At 44.8% G+C, this 24,712-nt stretch overlaps 1 protein-coding gene across 5 annotated transcripts in view; it reads left to right on the top strand.

Moving 5' to 3' along the window:
• The window catches only part of SLC36A4 (solute carrier family 36 member 4), a 104,555-nt gene that overhangs the window by 37,914 nt on the left and 41,929 nt on the right, over nt 1-24,712 (top strand). For 4 of the 5 annotated variants that reach the window (XR_003706304.2, XM_028726051.2, XM_028726050.2 and 1 more), the window contains 2 exons: nt 4,963-5,129; nt 8,683-8,852. Coding sequence is in view for 4 of the 5 variants with exons in the window: in XM_028726051.2 (XP_028581884.2) it covers nt 4,963-5,129; nt 8,683-8,852 (337 nt within the window). In the remaining variant the exon portion in view is untranslated. Of the gene's footprint in view, nt 1-4,962; nt 5,130-8,682; nt 8,853-18,068; nt 18,349-24,712 lie in introns of those variants that run through there. The other variant, XM_028726053.2, reaches the window with a different exon arrangement.

Raw genomic sequence — 24,712 nt, 5'->3', positions numbered from 1 at the left:
ATATAGGGGGGCTTTGGGGGTGTGTGTGCTGTCACCGTAGAGTGACGGGCGGAGGTTACCTGTTGCCCTTAACCTTGTAAATGTCATGACAATGACTTGAGGGAGTATTGACAGTAGGAGCTGACAGCAGTGTTGCAGTCTTGTCAGCCTTCTTTAATTCTTTGCATGCAAATTATAAGAGGGGAAGGAGGAAGGGTGGGGCGGGAAGCTAGGGAAACAAAAGATTTTAATGCGATATATTCCAGCCGTACTTGGAAATAATTCTTACATTTGCACCCTTTTATTTGGGGCTGTTCCAGACACCTGTAGTATCTTGCTTAATATTTTTACAGCTAACTACTACTACTACTACTACTACTACTACTACTACTAATAGATTATTTATACCCCTCCCATCTGGCTGGGTTTCCCCAGCCACTCAGGGCAGCTCCCAACAGAACATTAAAAACACGATAAAACATCAAGCATTAAAAACTTCCCTAAACAGGGCTGCCTTCAGATGTCTTCTAAAAGTCAGATCATTGCCTGATCAACAGTCAAGTGGTACTGCTGCCCTTGAAGAATACTACCTCAATCTGCAGATGACGGCAAGTGGTATATTTTTAATGCCCTCTATAAGTAGAAAAGTACCAAGTGAGGATTGATCTTCAATTTTTGCTGTTTTCTAACTCCACATCTTTGAGCTGGATTAAATAAGTTCAGGTGGCCTTATGAAGACCACCCCTCCCCAAAGCATGTTAATAGCTAACTTTCACCGTAAATGATTCCCAGCAAAGAGCTATTCCTAGATATTCATATGGGTTAGGTTTCCAGAAAGCGCTAGCCTGCCTGCGAAATTTGCACGGTGTTCGTTCTGCACAGGTGAAGTCTGGCAGATTATCTTTGTAAAGCGCTACGTAGCAATACCTTGTTCCTATTTTCTGAACTCGTGCTGAGATACGCTTTTAACATTCCTAAAGGCAGCCTTTTCCTGCTGAAAGGAACTCGGGTGATCTTTGCATTCTGTTTAAAAGTGAATGTTTGCAGTTCCCTGCCCCCGCTCCCCGCGAGGTGTTCTAGATAATGATGAGCTAAGCAAAAGGAAAACATTTAATTTCTTTTAGATGTGAACCTTCTTTGAATTGGATACCTCTCAAAGTTTCATTTTTTAAAAAAATTGGGGATATCTCTGCTTTTCAGAGAGAACATGTTAGTTTGTAGAAAGCACACAAGTTCTGGATTTGTTGAGTGGCTACTAGATTACCTTTTTCTTCTTCCTTCCCTGTCTTTTAAAGAACAGGATTATCATCTTCAAAATGCCACTGACTTGGATCCTGACAGATGATGCAAACAGTCTTATTAATGCTTAGAGTTAAAAGCGAGCGGCCACTTGTCAGAGTCCCCCCCCCCCTTTTGGACAGCTTTATATTTTATCCCTGCGAACGACTCTCTTTCCTCTGCAATCTTCTTTTATTGGTGCCCTAAGATCAGGGTAGGAGGCTTTCCACTGACAACTAATCTCATGTTACCTCATGTCAACCAAGATGTTGTTGGTCTTTTGAGTCTGGTGGTATGCCATGAGTCTGATAAGCCATGAGAACGAGAGAGAGAGAGATACGGTGGTGAGATTCCCCGAGTGGCCTGGTTCACACATAACGCTAAACCATAGTTCATTGAACTAGTTAACCAAACCATTGTTTAGTATTATGTTCCCGTCTGCCTGGCAGCTTAACTATGGTTTCTTCACATTAAAACGATGGTTTGTTGGTTTACAGGCCAACTTTAGTTTGACATTGCAAATGAACTAAGCCCCCCTTAACCTTTGGTTTGTTCCCCCTGATGACTTCTGGATGATAAAGTCGTAAGGCAAGAACTGCGGGGAAAAATTGTTGGGATGCGTCCAAGGGAACAGGGGCAATTGGCAGGCCCCCAGCTGGCTCCAGCCCACTGGCCGGCAGCCGGGATAGCTCCGGTCCTTGGATCAGCATGTAACTGCGACTCGAGCGTCAGAAACCTTCAGAAGCTGAGCACATAAGCCAGCAGAGTAAACTCTTTGCAACAGAAGGGCAGATAGAGGCTGTGTAAAGCTTATTTGCAGGCATTTTATTCAGCATCAGGACAAAGAAAACATGTCTGCTCTCCTTCATGTCCAAAGCAAGAAGCATAAGCAAAAGCTATACACAGAACGGAAGTTCCCAGCAAGCTGTGCTGGAATGTAAACAGACACGTGACATACAACAACTCCACATATCTTTTAAGGTGGAACGTAATATCGTAACAAAAACAAGCTAAACTTTGGAGAAGCAAACCAGAGCTTGTTTGATCACTTGAGGTTTCTTTAACCAAACCATGGTTTGGAGTTACGTGTGAACTAGGTCGGTGCAGAGGATCAAATGATTTGAGCCCAGCATTTTAAATGAAGAGGAGGTCCAGTTATGTGTGAAGGAGAGAAAGACTTCATGCAAAACCAAAAATACCTGTTTTGGTTTCTCACTCACCGCTGTTGGGTCCCTTGTTGTTTCCCACATAGTATGATCTTCAAGCCTCGATGAACAGGCTCCCCAGCTGTGGACTGACACACTTAAATCACAATTGCCTTTTAACTGTTTCCCAGCTGTTTGAAAACCACTACAGAAGTGCTCAAAGATGCCTGGGAGATGGTTTAAATGGTTTGTCCTCCAAGTAGAGCCCAGTGGACTCTCTGCTCCGCGCCTCTGCGGTACAGATGCCATGTGAAATACTCGTGCAGTCTGGCTCGGGAACTGATCAAAGATAAGATGAATATTTGCTATGTTTTTAAGAGGTTATATCTAGGTAAGGTTTACCCTTCCAGCCAGCACCAAGAGTAACTGTAACTTAAGCTGGTTAATTTTATTCCTGCCTCGGGTGCATGGCTCATTTTTCTCAGGCTGCCTTAGAATGCATTCCTTATGCATCGCCTGCTTCTCTTTGGGCTTCAACTGGATAATCTCATTTTAATGGTTTTTGTGAAAAGTCGTCTTATTCATATGCCTGGAACTGAAATGCAAGAGAAGAATGGGGGGGGGGGGGACCCCTCCTTGCTGTCAGTGCACTGAGTGCGAGGCCAGCCGCATAATGAAATTGAATGCAAACAACAAAATTGGTTTTGGAAGATTATCTGTTAAAAAGAAGCATCCCTTCACTCCCTTGTCAGCGCAGTGATTGCATATCTTAAGGCAAAACCTCCCATTTTTGTAAATGCTGTAGCTCAGGCTTTGCTGTTCCTCACTGCGAAGAGCCTTGTGGCACCTTAAAAAGGGCTTTAATTTTGGCATAAGGCTTCCTTCGTGGGCTGGAATCTGCTTCAACAGGTGTGTGAAGTGCAACCCTCAGTGTACCTGAAAATGGATGGGTTGGATTATAACCAGTGCAAATAAACCAGTGCAAATAAAATGCAAAAACTGCAGACTGGTTCAATACAGTTAGAGCTAGAACGCATGCAAAATAAACACAGTGACCTTTTGCAACAGCGCTGGTAAGTGATTGCAAAGCTCTTGAGAGTTCTAGTGCTTACATTGGGATTGGGAAAGTTCAGGTAGTATGTCCGAATGGCTGCTACTAGGTGAATTTAAATTTAATATTGAGGATGGGGGGGATGGAAAGGGGTGTCGCTACAATATGTTGCGTGCATCAGAGCTGTTCCACTTGTGCCCCCCCCCTATCATCTACCGCTGCTTTGCACCCTCAAAATAGGCTACAGAAGGTTGCCCCCACAAGCAGATGGGCTCTTGGGGAGAGGCGAGGAAGGGGAAGTTCCGTTGCTCAGACTCTGTTTTTGGGTTTTCCAATAGGTATCTGGTTGACCAATGAGTTTGCAGGATGGTGGATGAGATGGTCCACTAGCCTGATGCAGCAGGCTTTCCTTATGTTCTTCGGAGATCTTGTTGCATGAGCAGGAAACGCAACAGGAAACGGACTATTGTATTTTAATATTTTGTTGGAAGCCACCCAGAATGGCTGGGGAAAGCCAACCAGATGGGCGGGGTATAAATAATATATTATTTTTATTTTATTTTATTAATTAAATACATACATATTTACAACAAAAGAAAATATAAAAGAAAATACATATAACCAAGGAAAAAAAATAGAGAATACTTTGTCTCTTTTCATATTTACAGTTATTTATACCTCTATAAAATTTACAGGTATTTATACCTCTGTAAAATGCTATTCACAATAAAGGAGTAAATGAAAAGAAAGATATCAGAAAGTAAGATATCAAAGATATCGGGGGGGGGGGAACAAATAAAAAATAAAGAAGTAAAAGAAAAAGATCATAAGTGAATTTTTTTTTAAAGTAGGTAAGAATTCACTATACGTAGCCGTTTCCCATCTATATTTATATTTGATTGTATAATTTTATCTTGTCCTTATCTACCTTAAATAAAATGTTTTGTAAAAGACAAATAAAATGTTTTTCAAAAGACAAATATAATGTTTTTTAAAAGGACAGAGGATTTGACGAATGGTTTATTAAAAACGCATGAGGCAAACAGTGGAAGTCTATTATTATTATTATTATTATTATTATTATTATTATTATTATTATTATTTATTTGCACAGTGTTGAATACAATTTTGCACCAGCCACTTGTGACCCAAGTGAAGATGCTCCGGGTGCCAGGATGGCTGTTTCCTGACGTCTCCACCATCTAGTGGTGCATCCTTGGATCTTGGCTGTTTTCTCGCACTCGCAACACATCCTGTAGAATTCTATCCCTTATATTTTACCTGCTCAAATCAGAATGAATTTCGGGAACCAAAAAGTCGTATTGAAAACTCCCAAGCTGCCTGGCCCCAAAATGGCAACTGGACATTCTGTTTTGGTGATTGGTTTAAGGAGCCATTTGGCGCCTAGCTTACATACCTTAGTTTGCAACAATGGATGAACGAAAAAGCTCTTCTTTGATCATTCATTCTCGCCTACCTTTCCTCTCTCTCCCCCTTTCTCTTTCTCAGGTCCTCCCCCTCCAGAATAGGATGAAGGAAGTCGACCGCTTCCCCTTGGCCCTCAACATTGGCATGGCGGTTGTGATGACCTTGTACGTCTCCTTGGCCACCCTGGGGTACATGTGCTTTGGGGACGAAATCAAAGGCAGCATCACTCTGAACCTGCCGCATGCATGGTAAGCGGAGACATAACTTTGCAGAACTCCACTGTCCTTCGGGGCTCTTAATTCGCCTCCCGCTCCTGAATGCTAATCTGAATGGTACCCATCACTGTGTAAAAAGTGCATTGGGAAGATGATGAGTAGGAAGGTGAGCGGTGGAATATAAGGACAAGGTCAAGTTTTCAACCACGGGACTTGATCAGTGTAGACAACTGTGTTATGGCATAACTAGGACCTGTAATTACCGGAGGGAAGAGCTTGTTGAAGGGTCTGCCTGCTGAATCATAGTTTTTATGTGATTCAGGAAGTGGCTGTGGCTCTATAAAAGAGATTAGTTTTGTAGGGCAGGGGAACAGACTGCGGTCTTACCAGAAACAGCTTGTTTCTCCTCCCTGCTAGAATCCTAGCGTCTACCCATCAGAGCCTGGGTACGCGGGTGGCGCTGTGGGTTAAACCACAGAGCCTAGGACTCGCTGATCAGAAGGTCGGCGGTTCGAATCCCCGCGATGAGGTGAGCTCCCGTTGCTCAGTCCCTGCTCCTGCCAACCTAGCAGTTCGAAAGCACGTCAAAGTGCAAGTAGATAAATAGGTACCGCTCCGGTGGGAAGGTAAATGGTGTTTCAGTGCACTGCTCTGGTTCGCCAGAAGCAGCTTAGTCATGCTGGTCACATGACCCAGAAGCTGTACGCCGGCTCCCTTGGCCAATAAAGCGAGATGAGCACCGTAATGGATCCCACTGGCTGTCTCGGCTTCTTTGCTCTTTGGGGCTGGGGGGGGGGAATAACATTTTTTCTTTATTCCCCCCCCCCCCCAAAAAAAAATCTAGGTGCGCCCTATGGTCCGGTGCGCCCTATAGAGCGAAAAATACGGTACTTTAGAGAATACACACATGAATAGAGGACTATAATGCCCCCAAACAACTGGCTATAGATCTGTTTTGACTGCTAAGTCTTTTTCAAATATGTCCCAATCAGTCCCAAGTCCTCAGGAAAGGTATTCTGAAGAAACCTTTTTGGTGGGGGATGGGTGGGATATGTCCAAATAATTCTTCTTTGGGCATCAGTGGCTGATAAGATGCCTTTTTCACAGAGTAGTTTTCTTTTTGTTGGAAGGCTGTTCTCTGCAAACCTAACTCTGCTGTTGTGTCCCATATTATCCAGTATTTGATGGTGATATAACAGCTGTAAACTTAGCCAGGAGTTAATGGGCCTAGCATTAGATTAATTTCAGCGGGACTACTCTGATTTAGCTGAATGCCACCCAGCATGTTTGCATTTCTCCAGGTGAGAGTTGGGGAGGAAATGATTGGGTCTCACGCTATTTATGTTTCGGTTTTGTACGTAGTTATTGGTTGCTAAGTGAAGTGAGAATTGAGTGGCTGGTTGCAAGGAGAATATGGTCGTTGAATGAGTGGGTATGACAGTAAGATTATTGAGTTCCTGATTTGTGTTATCTGCATGTCAGGATGCTTTTTTTTTGGTATCATTCACATTCATTAATTTCATTGGGTCTACTTCGAGTTATAACTCAGTTGAATACCACCTCTATTGTATTCTATTGATCTATTCTTGTTTTTAGTTTACATATGTACACCGTTCAGAGATTCATTGCTTACTTATGTTAGTTAAGATGCAGAATTTTAACATTACTGTTACTATTAGCTGTTTCAAATGTGAAATTCTCTCTCTCTCTCTCTCTCTCTCTCTCTCTCACACACACACACACACACACACACACACACACTGGCAAGTGGAACTGAATTTGGCTGGAATGAAGAGATTAACAAATAATGCTTTTAGTTCCTTACAGTCGCAAACAAAATCTCCTTTGACTGTTTTTTTTTTTTTTAAAAAAAGCTTGCTTGGAAGCAGCTAATAAATCAGCAGTCAATTTTAATTTAATACTTCTTAAAATAGTTTCTGAATATGGAGACATTTTTCTCCTGAATGCTTTTTAGTGCCGGAAATATGCTTGCTCTGTTAGAATGGAGAGTTTTCCTCGAAGTCAGCTTGTACCGTCATCAGCTTTGAAGTCTTTGTGAAGTTATTTCTTTTTCAGGTTAAGAATCCTAATGAGCTTTCTTCTCCTTCTGCATCCTGTCCTCTGTCCCCTTGCAAACGACCTTGGATCTAACTTTGCCCTACGGCAGGGGTGGCCCAAGACGTTTTGCCACCTGAGGCGAAATGGCCTGCTGCCGCATTACGCTCTCCTTGAGGAAAAGCCCTCTCAAAGTCTCACCTCCTGGCAGTGAGGCTTTGCGAGGGCTCAGCGAGAGGCCACGTGTTCCCCAGAGCTTTGCCACCGGTCCCACACTGCCATGAGGGAGGGCAAAGCTGGCCAATGAAATACCGTGCTCCTCTTCCACTACCACCTTCCTTACCTGGGTTGCTTCTGTGGCGGATGGGTGCTGCCCCTTGAATTTCTGCCGCCTGAGGCAGCTGCTTCATCGCACCTCATGGATGGACTGGTTTTGCCTAGAGCTATCTATACGTGTGCCATCCTTGTCTAGTCCATCTGATTTTTGTTTGCCCTGTTGCAACAATCTGCCTAGATTTGTGCTGTACCCATGGCCAGATTTAGGTTTGATGAGGCCCTAAGCTACTAAAGGTAATGGGGCCCTTTATGTGTCCAGCTGTCCTTTGTCAGCAACAAATGGTCGCTGTTTTTGTGTTGAATATATGCTATATGGTAATTTATGGACCTAATAAAGCCATTTGCACATGTTGCCATGCAACCAGTCCATGCAGAATGGAGGCACCCTATATATAGAAACAAGCAAACCAGTGATATTTTAGGGAGCAGGCTAGCAGGCGGGGCCCATGACTTACATCATAGGAGCCTGTTGTTGTTGTTATTTAGTCGTTTAGTCATGTCCGACTCTTCGTAACCCCATGGACCAGAGCATGCTCTCTTAATTCGTTCTGGAGGTCCATTCTTAACCTGAAACTGTTCTTAACCTGAGGTACCACTTTAGCTAATGGGGCCTCCCGCTGCCGCCATGCCGCCACCGTGTGATTTCTGTTCTCATCCTGAAGCAAAGTTCTTAACCTGAGGCACTATATCTGGGTTAGCGGAGGCTGTAAACCGAAGCGTCTGTAACCTGAAGCACCTGTAATTTGAGGTACCACCGTACATGCCTGGGTACGCTTGCTAGACCAAAAAAGTTCTTAGCAGCCGGTGGAAACAATACCTTGAAGGCAGGAACCTTCCTAATACCAATGGGCAGGGAGTTCCAAAGCGTAAAAATAAAAATAATTTATATGTCGCCCATCTGACTGGGTTGCCCCACCCATTCTCGGCATCTTCCAACACATTAAAACAGTAAAGATTGATTTCTTGCGAGTGCAAATGTGTATTATGTGGCATTTGTAAAAGTGCCAGTTGCACAGTTCTTAGCGGTCAAATGGGCAGATTTGTAGTGAGGCGATCCTTCAAGTAAATGCTTGGGCAGGTGCTTAGACTATGCTTTGTGAAATTGCGCCTTTTCCTTGAAGCAGACTTGTTCATCGTATCCTTCTGACCAGCGTGAGTTTTGTCCAAACGTGTGGCTTTCTCTCCTCCTCCACAGGTTGTACCATATGGTCAAGATTCTCTACTCTTTTGGGATTTTCATTACCTATTCGATTCAGTTCTACGTCCCGGCTGAGATCCTCATTCCGGCCGTTGCTTCCCGAGTGCAGCAGAAGCTGAAGCTGTTCTGCGAGATGGCGGTCAGGGTGCTCTTGGTCTGCTCAACCTGTAAGTACGAGGCTGTGTGCAAGGCAGTCCTCCCCAACTTTGTGTCTTCCAGATGTGTTGGACCTAACTTCCAACTTCTGCCATAGCTGCGCACAACCTCTTCAGCTGGGAGAGGCTGAACGGGGCTATAGCTTCTTTAGCCCCGTGTAACCTCTCTGGCAGGGAGAGGCTGCGCACGGCTATGGCAATGCCCCCACCTCCCGCAAAAGCCCACAGGAGCCGCGCACCCTTTAAGGAGCGTGCGGCTCCTGTGGGCTTTTCTATGAGGAGGGAGAAGGGACTGACTGGCCACATCAGTCCATTCTCCCTTCTGAGGAAAAGCCCTCAAGAGCTGCATGGAGCTTGTGTGCGGCTTTGGGGGGCTTTTCCTGCCTGCCTCCCCCCTGCATTCACTCCATAGGACGCACACACATTTCCCCTTCATTTTTGGAGGGGGAAAAGTGCGTCCTATAGAGTGAAAAACACGGTACCTTTTTGGGTTTCCCTTGACAAGCAGTATCTTGGGCAGTGAGGAAAGGGTTCACTGGGGCCTGGTGAATTTAGGATTTAAATTGCATTTACTGATATTTGACTCAACTTTAAGCCCCCCTCCATAAAGTAGCCAAATGCCCACACATATATCCTATGAACACAGACACATCAAGGAACGTATCTGGATTTATGTGATTTGCTGTTATCTTTTGGTCGTTGAGATGTTTCCATTGCATGCAATGTTTGCAGCGTGCTGTTATAATGTAGTCCTGCTCTGAGCTGAAAGCTAATTCAGTTTTAAACCAACCTTGCAGCTTTGTGGATGTGTGTACTATATTCATGTGATCTGGATTCAGTTTTCATTTTTTATTATGTATAACGAAACACCAGTACTCCATAGGATGCAATAATTATATATAGATAGATTCACAATAAAAACCACATTAAAAAAATTTAAAACAGATCACCAGCTCATGTGGAGCTCTTCAAGGAGAGCCTTGTGTAGAGTTCATTTCACTGGTTCAGTCTGGAAGATTCCAGTGTGTGGATCTGCTGTGGCTAAGCTTTCTCCATCCACGAAGGCCCATCAGGATTGATAAAACTAAGATGCTCAGCTCAAACGAGAGAGAGAGAGAGAGAGAGAGATTCGTAGGAATTCTACAACGGCTCTTCTGTTGTTCCCCTTGTTGCTCATCTGATGGTGCCGTGTTAAATAAGATAAAGGCTCGATCGTGACTTCTGTTCTTGCAGCTGGGCAATTGGCACAGTCGTGAAGCCCTTTGAAGAAGAGGCGCCGGTCAAGTATCTTCCCACTTTGCATTCAAACTGTTCTGGTTTCTGCGCAGCTTAACTCGATTATGCTGTGTGCATTTGTGTCAAGATGATTTTCTAGGGAGACGTGATTGGATTCGGCATGGGAGGAGGGAAGCTTTTACCTGCTGCGTAGGCCGTCAGATACACCCAGATGCGTCAACAGCCTCTCCAAACCACCAGTGATGCAACCAAAGTTCAGGCGTGACGTATGAGCCTCGCCTTGCGCTGCCCGTTTTTTCCCTTCCAAAAGGAGCGAAGGAAGATCAAGGGCAGTTAATGCATAATCCATACATTCTGCCCAAGGCCTTCACACTGGTGTAAATGGGAAGGGAGCCAAATTTTATTTATTACTCATTTAATTTATCAGCTGCCCATTCCTGGCAGTTCTCCGGGTTGTGGGTGAGGGTGAACAGCAACGTTATAAACCGTAAGTGCATAAAATGCAGCTGGAAACCCTGCAGCTATAAGATCAAACAAACTGGGTTCGTTAGAGCAAGAGGAAATTAAAAAAACACCAAGGGACAGCATAGAAGCTAAAACCATTGCAAAGCTAAAATAATGTTGGACCCATAGCACAGTAAAAAGCTCTGTATCTGGTGCCAGAAATACACCAGTCAGAGCCAGGTGGTCTTCTCTGGAGAAGACATTCCATAACTGAGGGGCCACCACCGAAAAGGCCCGAAGTCTTAGCCAGCCACCATTCCTCATTTGGTACTTGGGATGGGGACTCAGGCAGTGATCTTACAGCATAGGAAAGGGCAGAGGTGACACTGAGCAGTCTAAACAGAATTGCGAACTGCGGAACTTATGGCCAAAGTAACTGAGCAGTATCCAGCTAACTCGTTCCATCAGCAAAGGGATTACTTCTTGTGCAGTAGAACTCTCCTCCCTCGCTCCCTGTTTGTGCCCCACCCTCCTCAGATCTGTTCCAGAGCATTGGGGTATCCCTTAGAATAGATTATGTGGAATGTGGAAGGGGGTGGGATTTGCTGTGCTGGCAGTAATCCTTGCGCTGATGGAATGAGTGAGTTGGATGCTGCCAAAGGCATGTGTAGCACATTTCATTAGAGGGTGCACCGAGCAATTTATTATTATTATTCAACAAAGGAAGAAGGGAGGTGGTTGGAAGCAACAAGGCAAATTCAGATAAATTATCTGCCTAATCTTCAATGTGTTTGCTGGGATAAGCTCCCTGTTGAAATATCTACATGGCTATCAGTGAACATGTGTGCTGCACACATTTTGCATGAGTAGAACACCAGAGGGTGCCAAGAATTTATTTTCTATCCTCTCCCCTTCTGTCTGCCTCCTTCGCTCTCTCTCTTTGTGCCTGCCCCCCAAATATCTTAACAGTTTGCTCCAGATGCATTTCACGGTGATTTGATTTGAACCCTGCATTTGAACACCGAAGCCTTTATCTGTGTAGCAGGTTTGACTGACTTCCAGGCAAGTGCTTCAGAGATTTCTTGCCATAAAGATCCTAAACTGCAGAGGCGGTTGGGCAGGCTCTTCTGAAAGTTGGTTTTTCACGAAGGTGGCACAGCTTCTGGTAACCATCATTTTAGCAGCACAAGGAGAGGAATTAAGGGTAGTCTGTAAAACCTAAATCAGACATACCAATAACATGCCCAATAGCTGCTGACAGCCAAGGCAGCAGCCAATCAAATGTCCACCCTATGCACTATCCATGTATAAGATGACCCCCACATTTTAGCATAATTATTAAAGAAAAAAGCCTAGTCTTATACACTGAAACGTACGGAATTTAGAAAGTGAGGGATAACATATTTGTGCAAGTAAGCAGACGCCTGGAAGCACCTTATTTATTTGCTCCTCCAGTCATTATTTCTCAGTATTATGTTCTTTCCCATCACCGTAATGCTTGCAGACCTTGCTCGCCCACTCCACCATTTAATATTGCTTGCTGATGCAATCGGCATAAGTTTTGTTTATGATCAGTTCACACGGAAAGTGGTGGAGCATCTATCTGATGTACATGCAAAAAGTTCAGGGTACATGTATGTCCTGTTTTCCAATGTTCTTTTCACAAAGCAATGCCTTTTTGTGTTATTAAACTGTGACTTTTTGACTGATACGTCGCACTAAATTCCATTCACACCAATGGGCATAGTGTAGCGCAGTGTTTCCCAACCACTGTTCCGCGGCACACTAGTGTGCCGCGAGATGTTGCCTGGTGTGCCGTGGGGAAAATTCGAAAGATTTTTTTTTTTTTTGGAAAAGTCAAATTAGGTCCTAACCTATCCCTCGAGCGCATCTTGTCCGTTATTGTGACGCATGAAGCGTGTTCCCGCCCACCCCACGCCCTCCCTTGCTTCTCTCTCTCTCTCTGTGGCGCTCTCCGCCGCTTCCTGCTGGGCATGCGCAGCTCGCCTCACGCTTCCATTCCGGCCCCTCCTTCCCCCGACTACCCCGCCGCTCCGTTCCTTTCTCTTTCTCGCGTGTCAGAGAGCGGCGGCGCGAGCGCGGTGGTTCCCTCAGGGCTGACGGAGGGCTCGAGGAGGAGGAGGCAGGATGTGGAGGCGGAGAAAGCGGCGGCGGCCACCCCCCACCTCCGGCTCGAGGCCCGCGTAGAAAGCTGAGGGGGAGAGATAGATAGAGGTGGGCGGCGGCGGCGACCACGACCAACCGCCACAGTAGTTGTAGCGGTGGCGACGGCGAGCAGGGACTCCCGCTCTCTCTCCGTCGTGTCTCTCTCTCTCTCTCTCTCTCTCCCGGGCCCGTCCGTTGAGTCTCCCGCGCGCCTCGGCTACAAGATGAGCATCGAAATCCCGCCGGGTCTGACTGAGCTGCTGCAGGGCTACACGGTGGAGGTGCTGCGGCACCGGCCGCCGGACCTGCTGGCCTTCGCCGCCGAGTACTTCGCCAAGCCGCGCTCTCCTTCCTGCCTCGCTTTGCTGCCTCCTCCCCCCCACCCCCAAAGCTTGGAGGTTCCCCGGCGCCGACCCGCAGGTTTGACCCCCTTCTCACACCTGTTCGCGCTCCTTGCACGGAATGGGGCGGATGGGGAGGAACGGGGCTCGCCGCTGCCTCCGCTCGCCCTCCCCCCCTCCGCCGGCGGTCCCACGATTCTTGGCTTTTTGGCGGTTGGCACAGAAGGAAGGCAAGGGGGAGGGGAAAAAATTGAATCTTACACTTTTGTGCGTCCCTCCCGGCGTGACGCTGCGCGCTGACGTCACGGGGCTGTAATGGTGGTGTGCCTCGAGATTTTTTTCATGAAACAAGTGTGCCTTTGCCCAAAAAAGGTTGGGAAACACTGGTGTAGCGGAACAACAAAAGTCATTGAACAACATTGCTGTGTCCGCCCCCCCTTTCTGCGCATGTAATATTTCTCCATGAGTCATTCACGAAAACAGCAGGAAAGAACTGTATGCTGGGATACCACCCCAAATTCTGTCACTTTACTCTTCTCATTTTCTGGGTTAAGGGGGCTGCAGATGTGTCCCACCCCCCCAGATGCAATTAACACAGAAATCCACACTATACTTCTCCAATATTCTGCTGGATTTCTGGAAGTGATTCTCACGTCGCGTGAAACTGTAAATATTATGCGGAAATTAAGAGTTAGAGAAATGTTGGGGAAACTGAATAAACATCTATGTGAATGCAGCCTTAATCTCATCAGAGTTTGGATAGGAACTCTGTCTGCTACTTTGTCTTGACGTTGTAGAAGACAGGCAGGATGCAAATGTGATAAGTAAACCGAGAGATTTATTGTTTCAGAAAGGGAGATGTGGGAAAATGTTCGAGACTCCCTCCCCATAAAAATCCTCACCACCACCATGAATCATTCACATAAAGTATGCAAAACTTAACTTCAGTTGTACTCCCACCATCTCTTTATTTAATGCGTCTTGAGAGTACTGAGTTCGGTAATTCTCTGTGCGGTTCTTATGAATGTTGCAAATATGCTCCGAGCTGGGGGGGGGGGGGGAGGGCCGGGAACTATCTGAAAAGTATTCTGATAGAATTTGTGCATGTTCAGCAAGCAGGTGTAAAACTATTATTGTAATTGTTCTGGGTTTTTATACTAATACTTTGATCTTATCGGTTGAATTGTGGATTGTTCTATATTCCGGTTTTTATTTGAACTGTAGTGGACGCTCCTTTGCTGTGGACTCACCTTCCTTGGAGGTTTTTAAGCAGAGGCCGGGTGGCCGTCTGTCAGGGATGCTGTAGTTGGGATTCCTGTATTGCAGGGGGTTGGACTAGATGACCCTCAGGATCCCTTCCAACTTTACAATTTTGCAATTTATTTATTTGGAGGTAGTTGTGAAGCACGCTTCACCCAAGGTTATCAGGGTGGCACAAAACAGACCTGACGATGACAATTAACAAGAAAAAATTAAACAACATCCCTTTAGTAACTGGCTGGCATCTATCTGTCTTGTGGGACAATGGAAGAATGTGCCTTTGGGGTAAAGTCAAACCGTTGGAGAGTTACATCTCCTGCTGTTGCTGTAGAGACTGATGTGGGAGAGACATGTTTTGTTGCAGCTGGGGAAGATGAAGGCATCCACTTGTGCTGCTGTAGAAGCACCAAGGCACTGCTCCCAATGGTCATTTCTCCTCTGGTCACTGCTGACCTGACCGCATGTCTCCAGGGATTCCCAGTCATCTGCAAGAGATTCCCACACGGCAGGGTTGATGTTAATACTCTTCATGTCACGTTTGCAGAAATCCTTGTAACATAGAGTTGGTCTACTGTCATGAACACAACAGCCCAAAACCAGGAAGGACAGCCTGAGATAAAAGGCAGGCAGGCAGGCAGAAGGAGAACAGAGAGACTTGCAGATTTCTCAGACAACTGGAACCAGAGGGCTGATGCCTCATCCTCCCTCTGAAGCTGGCAGGAATGAGACTTGGCAGCTCAGGAAAGGCGGGCTGGATGAGAGCCACTTCTTTGAGGAATCACAGTCACTCACAACACCAGGGAGGTAGAGCATTTCCTCGCCGGAAGAGGAGGTAGCTGAACCCATCAGTCCTAGGACTAGACAAATGGGAAAAGTCCAAGGCAGAAGACGTAGGAGGTTCAAGATATTCTGCAGTAGCCGGAAGGGTTCTTCAGAGGGGTCAACTTGATTGTGATGGATGCTCGCAGAGAGCGGTCGGAGGCTAATTGCTTGTGTGCAGTAAATCTTCTATTAATTATCTCTTGTGTGCTGTTTTCTCAAGCCGGCAGCCGGCAAGCTCCTGACATCTACCAATGAGCCTGGTGACTGAAGCCAGCTCCCTGTAGAGCACGTCTTTGGGGATCCTGCCATCTTCCATTCTGTGGACATGACCAAGCCAGTGTAGAGGTTGCTGAGACAGGAGTGTGAACGCGCAGGGAATGTGGGCTTGGGGGAGAGCACCTCTTTGTTTCGGACTCGTGTCTTGCCATGTGATGCTCAAAATCTTCCTGACACAGCACATGTGGAATGTGTTGAGTTGACGCTTCTGATGGGAGTAAGTTGCCCATATCTTACTACCATAAAGCAGCATGCTCAACGTGCAAGCCTGGTAGACCTTCCTCTTGGTATTGGACGTTAGCGTTGCATTCCCTTTTGGAGAGGCGAGCCATTGCCATAGTCGCCTTGCCAACACGCTTCTCCAGCTCAGCATCGATGGAGAGGTTACTTGTTATGGTGGAACCCAGGTAGACAAAATCATCTACCACCAGCTTGTGGTCACCAGTGCTGATATGTGGAGTGCTGGCAACATCTCCTGGCCCATGTTGTTGGTGTTTTTCCGGCTGATGGTAAGCCCAAACTTCATGCACACTTGGGCAAATCAATAATCACAGATAAATCATGCAACAGAAGAGGAATTAAAGTATCGCCATACGCTTCACCCCTCTCCAGAGTACATCTTTACCTGTTGTCCAATGCAAAATAATTTAGGGAAACTGCACTCCTTCAATTTCATCTGAAAATAGTTGGGATATTCCTGGAAAACGCATATACAGTAGTTTTCTTTATTAATTTGTTGCCTTGGCTAGAAAGTTGAATGATTGAGCTGCAATGTACTCCCTTCCCCCCAAAAAGGAGTCAAGGGGCAGAGGAAAAATCAAAATCATCAATCGAATTATAACTTAAAAGAACTCTGAGTAATACAGGGCACTGTTCTTAAGATAAACATACTCTTTTTCTCTGTTTTATAGTTTGCTGCTCCTTGCTTATGAATTATTCACCTTTTACAATATGTTTTATTAGATAACATAGTGCTGTGGTTGTGTGTGTGATACTGCTAGAACAATCCTGGTTTTCCTCTAATAAAGGGCAGGCACTGTGACCGGTTTCTTCATACCCGCTTGCAGAGTCTGTCTGGTTGTAGATAAAAGCGATGGCTCAGTTTTGCACATCACAGTAAACCGTAGTTAATGCTTTACTTTGAACGCAGAAGTCATTCCCTAAGTGTGAGCGGCAGCAAACTTTGATTCTTGGCTTACCGGTTGTCATTTGTTTGACCCGCTCAAGGGAAACCATAAACCAGGGTTTGATGTGACCTGCGGTTTACTGTGGCATGTGAACACAGCCCCTGTATGACTGTTGTGCAGAGGAAATGTGAAAGCTAGACTTGATTGGCTTTCTTTTTTTTAAAAAAAGAGGGTAAACAGCACAAGTTGAATGAGAAAACTTCTGTGTTTGGGTAAAGGTAAAGGGACCCCTTGTTGAATGGTTTCTTTAAATGTAAAGGTTCATCATTGTTCCAACCGATGTGTATGTCTTTAAGGGGCCAGAGCAAGGACCAGAGCAAGAAACGAGACCCAGTCTTACAGCTGTGAAACATAGCAGGTGCTGCTGAGTTGTGTTAATCAAGCTGTGTCAGCATTTGGGTGTAGTATATAAGGAGCAGCACCTAGCTCTCCCATTACCCTGGGGGATGGGTTGGTGGTTGGGTCTGGTTTGTTGTTGATGTATTTACTGTATAAGGAGTTTTTGTTTTTCTTATTAAAACCTTGTTTAAGTTATTTTTGAGTCCCTTTTTAATGCATGGTCTCCCCAGTAAACTCTCTGCAGCGTTACTATACTGCAAAAAGCCAACACCCCTGACCATTAGGTCCAGTCATGGCCAACTCTGGGGTTGCAGCGCTCATCTCACTTTACTGGCCGAGGGAGCGGGCGTACAGCTTCCAGGTCATTTGGCCAGCATGACTAAGCCGCTTCTGGTGAACCAGAGCAGCACACAGAAACGCCGTTTACCTTCCCGCCAGAGTGGTACCTATTTATCTACTTGCACTTTGACGTGCTTTTGAACTGCTAGGTTGGCAGGAGCAGGGATCGAGCAATGGGCGCTCACCCCATTGCGGGGATTCGAACCGCCGACCTTCTGATCGGCTCTGTGTGTTTGGGTAGAAACTATCAAATACAACAAGTGGCAATAACAAATACATTGGGTTTCCTATTCTAGTGCCTGCTATCAACCCCTAAGTCTTAAGTTTCACAATCTTGCAAAAACAATTCTATTTCCTTAGACTTCTCTCCCCCAAACTCCTAATGTACAGAGTTTCTTTCTACAGCCCTGTTTAGGGAAGCTTTTAATGTTTGATGCATTACTGTATTTTAATATTGTGTTGGAAGCCGCCCAGAGTGGCCGGGGAAACCCAGCCAGATGGGTGGGGTATAAATAATAAATTATTATTATTACCTAAAAACTGAAGGCACCGCTTCAGCCTTATGCTCCATATGGTGTGTTAATGCAAACACACACACATTCTCAAACATTGCATGCATTTTGCGGTTAACTTGGTTAACATTGCATGGCCTTCTTTTCATTTGCCTGGTTTAGTTTTATCCTGAACCCTGACACCGTTGGGTTGTGGGGTTTTTTTTGCACAGTGGTGATGCTTTTGGCATTCCCTTCAGTCTGTTAACTATAATTCAGGCTGCCATGTCGCAATTCTGTTGACAGTGCCCTTGCTTCTTCCCTCAGCATGGCGTTACCGCCCATGACATTGGCGAGGGGCGACTGCGCCGTTGATCAGAAAACATCCCTGCATTTTGTTTCCTTTTCGTTTAACGAAATGCATATTACCACTTGATTGTAATAAAATCTCTTAAGTGGGTATTATCTCGCATGGCAGCATGGTTTTTTCAAGGCGCAGTCTAGCAATTCTCCTATCTGTTGTGTCGTGCGTCCCAGATCGTAGTTTAGGAATCACCGCCTTGGAGCCTTTTAGTATACAGTAAGAGCTGCCTCAATGGGACGTGGGTGGCACTGTGGGTTAAACCACAGAGCCTAGGACTTGCCGATCAGAAGGTCAGCAGTTTGAATCCCCGCGACGGCGTGAGCTCCCGTTGCTCAGTCCCAGCTCCTGCCAACCTAGCAGTTCGAAAGCACGTCAAAGTGCAAGTAGATAAATAGGTACCGCTCTGGCAAGAAAGTAAACGGCGTTTCCGTGCGCTGCTCTGATTCGCCAGAAGTGGCTTAGTCATGCTGGCCACATGACCCGGAAACTGTACACTGGCTCCCTCGGCCAATAAAGCGAGATGAGCGCCACAACCCCAGAGTTGGTCATGACTGGACCTAATGGTCAGGGATCCCTTTACCTTTACCTTTAAGAGCTGCCTCTAACACCACAGCTTTATTCGAAGGAGAAAATATCTGTGAAAGTAAGTCGGAATCTACCTGAATGTATAAACTGCAGTGTTTAAACTCTGAAAAGAGATGTTGGATTTCAAGGAAACCCAGGGGACTTGCTGTCATATTTAAAAGCTTTGCTGGTTAAATGAATCCACTGAGAATTCTACTCTGGACATTTCGTTGACATACTCTATTTCAGTTCTGCCACTTATTACTATCACTATTATTATTTATTAAACTTGGCCTTTATTGTAGAAAGCTGTTACAGATCTGAATACTGGCTGAAATTAAAACCTGGTATATAATTATGTAGCTTTACTTTAAAGCAGTGAGGAATTCCAAAATGTGAATTTAGCAAGGCATTCTGAATAGACTGGGGGTTTTTAAAAATAAAAATTATTTATGCTTTTCATATTTGTACATTTCACTAATTTTACAGTCATTTTAACATTTCAAAACTTGACTCCCTCCCCCCTCTTTCTGCAGTTCCTTCAATTTGTTTTTAATATCTTCTGCATATCCAAATTAACTTAATTTGCTCATTTATTCATCTGCTTTAAATATATACTCTTATAAAAGTACAGGTTTTTACAATAATCCTGCCAATGTTCTTACCTGTTTACAATTTATCTGTAAATATTCAATAAACCATTTCCATTCTTTCATAAAACGTTTGTTGTCTTGATTTCTTATTCTTCTGGTAATTCGTCATTTCTGCATATTCCATAAGTTTTTGTATCCATTTTTCCTTTACTGAGACATCTGCTTCTTTTCATTTGGGGGCAAGTTACATTCTTGCCATTGTAGTAGCATACATGAATAAGTTTCTATACAATTTAGTTAGTTCTGTCCCTATAATTCCCCAAAGAAAAGCTTCTGGGTTTTTAATATATTTTTTATTTTACAAAAGTTATTTTAAACATCCTTTTCAATTCATTATATATCATTTCCCAGTAAGCTTTAACTTTACTACAAGACCACCACATAGGATAAAAAGAACCTTCTTTCTCTTTACATTTCCAGCACTTATTTGATTTAGATTTATACACTTTTGCCAATTTACTTCGTGTTAGATACCATCAATATATCATTTTTATATAATTCTCTCTTAGACCATAACATGCTGTAATTTTTATATCCATATTCCACAATCGTTCCCATGCGACCACGTCTACTTTATGACCAGTATCTATTGCCCAGTGTATCACTGAGGATTTTACTTGCTCATCCTTTGTCTCCCATTCCAATAATATTTTATACATTTTAGACAGCCCTTTTACATTACATTCCAACAGGTCTCTCACCAGTTGGATTTCTTTTGATACTCTTATGGCTTCCTTCATATTCTTTTCCAACGCCATTGGGAAACGCCTGAGCTGTCAAGGAGAATCCTTAGCTCCCCCAGCTAATTAGTCAATTGGTTTAATATGCATTTCTGGATTACCAATCCCTCTTTATGATACTGAAGGAAGTGTGCTGATTTGCAGGTTAACCACAAAGGATGTTGTTCGTCACCGTCGTAAATACTCTCCTTCATTCCGTATTAACATTCACACTGTGTAGAATCAAAACAGCTTTTCCTCCCAGCTAAATAACTTAGCCCTTAATTCACAGGCCTGCTGATAATTTATCAGTGTTCAGTTAACATGTTGGTTGACCAAAGCTCAATCTCCTACACTGCCCCAAGGATTTAACTCTTTGTTAAGAGAGCCAGTGTGGTGTAGTGGTTAAGAGCGGTAGTCTCGTAATCTGGGGAACCGGGTTCGCGTCTCCGCTCCTCCACATGCAGCTGCTGGGTGACCTTGGGCCAGTCACACTTCTCTGAAGTCTCTCAGCCCCACTCACCTCACAGAGTGTTTGTTGTGGGGGAGGAAGGGAAAGGAGAATGTCAGCCGCTTTGAGACTCCTTGGGGTAGTGATAAAGCGGGAGATCAAATCCAAACTTCTCCTCCTCCTCCTCCTCCTCCTCCTCCTCCTCCTCCTCCTCCTCCTCTTCTTCTTCTTCTTCTTCTTCTTCTTCTTCACAATATAGGAATCAGGCTTTTAAGTATTGTGGCACCTGCCCTTTGAAATTCCCTCCCCTTGTGTGTCAGACAAATTTGTGGGGTTTTTTGCACCACTGGATTTAGGACATCAAGTCAAGGGGGTGCAAAATAATGATTATAATGATGATAAACCTATATTTATACAGGTACTGAGTGCGCAGAACTATGGTCTAAACCACAGAGCCTAGGGCTTGCTGATCAGAAGGTCGGCGGTTCGAATCCCTGTGACGGAGTGAGCTCCCGTTGCTTTGTCCTAGCTCCTGCCAACCTAGCAGTTCGAAAGCACGCCAGTGCAAGTAGATAAATAGGTGGTGGGAAGGTGTAGTGGTTAAGAGTGATAGACTCGCAATCTGGTGAACCGGTTTCGCTTCCCTGCTCCTCCACATGCAGCTGCTGGGTGACCTTGGGCTAGTCACACTTTTTTGAAGTCTCTCAGCCCCACTCACCTCACAGAGTGTTTGTTGTAGGGGAGGAAGGGAAAGGAGAATGTTAGCTGCTTTGAGGCAGGATATCAAATCCAAACTATTCTTCTTCTTCTTTGGAGTTGCATCCTGATTATGCATTCTGTTGCTTGCCAGTCTCTTCCTTTAAACAATCACTTGCTCAGCCTACTTATGAGTAAAGAAAACTCCAAATATTGGAGAAGAGGCCACATGTGTCCTGCACGCAATAAGTCTCAAGTTGTGGGACTGGCTTGACAGATGACGAGAGCAGACTATTGTTTTCCACCAGGAATATCACGGCAGTAGAGAAATGATTGATCACAGATTAGTGCAGATTGGCAGGCTACATTTGGAACATTTTAGTTTCTTAGAGCGCCATTCAGTTTCTCTGAACAATTTTATGTGAACTCCCTTTAAGTGAACTCTTAGGTGGAAAAAGAAAAAGAAAAGACAGAGCTTTTTTTTACTTGCATTAATTACAGGTTTTGCCAGGTCTTCTGTTCCCCCCCAGTAATGCTCCCAAAAATTATTTCAATACATTATGGTGGTTTTCTGTCAGTTTGGAGCCCTCTTGGGCAAAAGGTGTGAAACCTATAGCCCCAAACTGGATATTGCATTTTTTTGGCTATTTCCCCCATAATTAAGGTGCTTTTTCAGTGAAAATCTATTCCTTACCAATGACCAGAGAGGCTGATAATTTTATTAGGGTCATAGGCTATCAAAAGCAACAACAATAGGCGACTGCATTTGTTCACCCCAAATGGGGACAACCACCCCATTTTTAGATGCCTAGACCATAGACTAATAAGGCTGCTATCTGTTTTCCCCTGCTTACAACACTTTTATTTTCCAGTCAGCTAAGAGAGAAACAGAACATTCTGCTCCCTCTGCAGACATCATAGCAATTTTTACCCTCTGTGGAAGGGAATAAGTTCACCAGCAGCAGGAAAAATAGGCCAAATCAGGGTACTTGGGTGGGTGATGAGGGTTTAATCATTCTCCCTTTCTCTCTGTTTGCTGACAGAATATCAGTCTTGAAACTCATATCTATTGATGACGAAGACGAAGGAAAAAACAAACCCTGTGCAGCTTGTAAATTAGGTAACGATTCGATTAAAGGAAAATTTGCAAAAGAAAAAGTCAGTTCAGTTATGAACTGCCTTCTAAAAGAGACCCACTGTTTCCTGCCTATTTGGTAATGGAGGATATTTGGATCCTGAGCCATTTTAGGGTGGCGCAAACCATTGCTAATACAGTGGTGCCTCGCAAGACGAAAAGAATCCGTTCCGCGAGTCTCTTCGTCTTGCGGTTTTTTCATCTTGCGAAGCAAGCCCATTAGCGGATTAGTGCTATTAGCGGCTTAGCAGATCAGCTGATAAGCGGCTTAGCGGATCAGCTGATAAGCGGCTTAGTGGATCAGCTGTTAAGTGGCTTAGCGGATCAGCTGTTAAGTGGCTTAGCGGATCAGCTGTTAAGCGGCTTAGCGGATCAGCTGATAAGCGGCTTAGCGGCTTGGGAAAAGGGGGGGGGAGGAAAAAAACCCTGCAGGAACTCGCAAGACATTTTTGTCTTGCGAAGCAAGCCCATAGGAAATTCGTTTTGCGAAGCACCTCCAAAACGGAAAACCCTTTCGTCTAGCGGGTTTTCTGTCTTGCGAGGCATTCGTCTTGCGGGGCACCACTGTATCTCGAATCGGGCTTGGTGGCACACAGTTCTGGAGCTACCGAGGGTGTTTCTTAATGTGACTCTTAGGGAACTGTATTTCTGAATACTTATGCACATGGTTTACAAAGCTGAGCATAAGTTCTGGGGCTCAGCACTTTTCCTTCACCCCTCTTCTATCATCTGTGATCACATCCACATTTGTTTTTCTGGTTCGTATTAAGCCCAGGGTTCTCTGGTTCAACAAGCATAGCTGGAAATCCCATGTTAATGCAAGGCAGGATCTTTGTACTACGGTTAGGGAAGGAGAGAGAGAGAGAGGGAGTGTTTTGTTCCTGATCTTGGCTTCGCAATCAATGGCTTATGAAGCCAGGAATGATTATGCAAACCACATCAAGGAAACTAATTGCTTTTGTCCAACCAGTTGATCTAACAGGGCTTCTGCAGCTTCTGACTGGAAGCTCCTGCAGCCAATCAGAAGTTGCGGTTTGGTTTTCGAACGTTTTGGAAGTCAAACGGATATCTGGAACAGATGTCCGTTTGACTTCCAAGCTACGACTGTACGGTTTTGAATTTTGTGGTTTTGTCTCTTTGTTAACCTTTTTTTTTTTTGAGGTTTTTTTGTTGTTTTTTTCAATCCAGCAGTATATACATTTTATGAAATAAATAAATAACCCTCTTTTAAAGACATCTACGTTAGTGGCCATCATTGCATGCAACTGGAAGAAATTCTGCACTTGAACAATGTGCTGCGCCAATAAACTTTTGTCCTTAATCTTCTGACATTCAGCTTTATTGTTTGTTCCCGAGTTCTTGTACATATTATGAGACAGGGAGAAAAGCTTTCATGTCTTCCCTCCCCCCCCCCACACCTTGCATAATTTTAAACATCTCGATCATGGCTGCACTTAACACGCCTTTTCTCTAAGCTAAGACACCCCAAATATTGACTGCCTTTCCTCATAAAGGAGTTGCTCCATCTCGTTGATCATTTTGGTTGCCCCTTTCTGCATCTTTTCCAAGTCCACAATATCCTTTTTAATACCCAGAATGGTGCACAGTATTGCAAGTCTGGTCTCGCCATAGATTTGCATAATGGCAATGTGGGGTGCGGGTGGCGCTGTGGGTTAAACCACAGAGCCTAGGACTTGATGATCAGAAGGTTGGTGGTTCGAATCCCCGTGACAGGGTGAGCTCCTGTTGCTCGGTCTCTGCTCCTGCCAACCTAGCAGTTTGAAAGCACGAAGTGCAAGTAGATAAATAGGTACCACTCCGGCGGGAAGGTAAACGGCATTTCTGTGTGCTGCTCTGGTTCTCCAGAAGCGGCTTAGTCATGCTGGCCACATGACCCAGAAGCTGTACGCTGGCTCCCTCGGCCAATAAAGCGAGATGAGCGCCGCAACCCCAGAGTCTGTCACGACTGGACCTAATGGTCAGGGGTCCCTTTACTTTTAATACAATATGGGCAGTTTTCTGTTTATTCCATTTCCTAATGATCCATAGCATGGATTTTGCCTTTTGCATAGCCATTGCACACTGGGTCAACATTTTCATCAAACTGTGCACTATGACCTGCCCCCACCCCGGTCTCTCTTTCCCGGTCAGATGCTCCCGGTTCAGACCCCTGAGCGAATATGTGAAATTATGAATTCTTGTGCCCCAAATTTGCATCCCTTTACATTTGTTTACATCAAATCAACTCCGCTACACATGCATTCTTGCTCTCTCTTCTCCCCCCTCCACCTCGTTTATTTCCTTAATTAATATTAAACGTGCAGCCCAAGTTCTTTAATTCTCTTTCTCTTTAAAAATCTAAATACTTTCAACACAGCTCAGCACTTGA

This window comes from Podarcis muralis, chromosome 4 (genome assembly GCF_964188315.1).
Source record: "Podarcis muralis chromosome 4, rPodMur119.hap1.1, whole genome shotgun sequence".
Taxonomy (NCBI): Eukaryota; Metazoa; Chordata; class Lepidosauria; order Squamata; family Lacertidae; genus Podarcis; species Podarcis muralis.
This window is presented reverse-complemented; position numbering and strand designations above follow the sequence as displayed.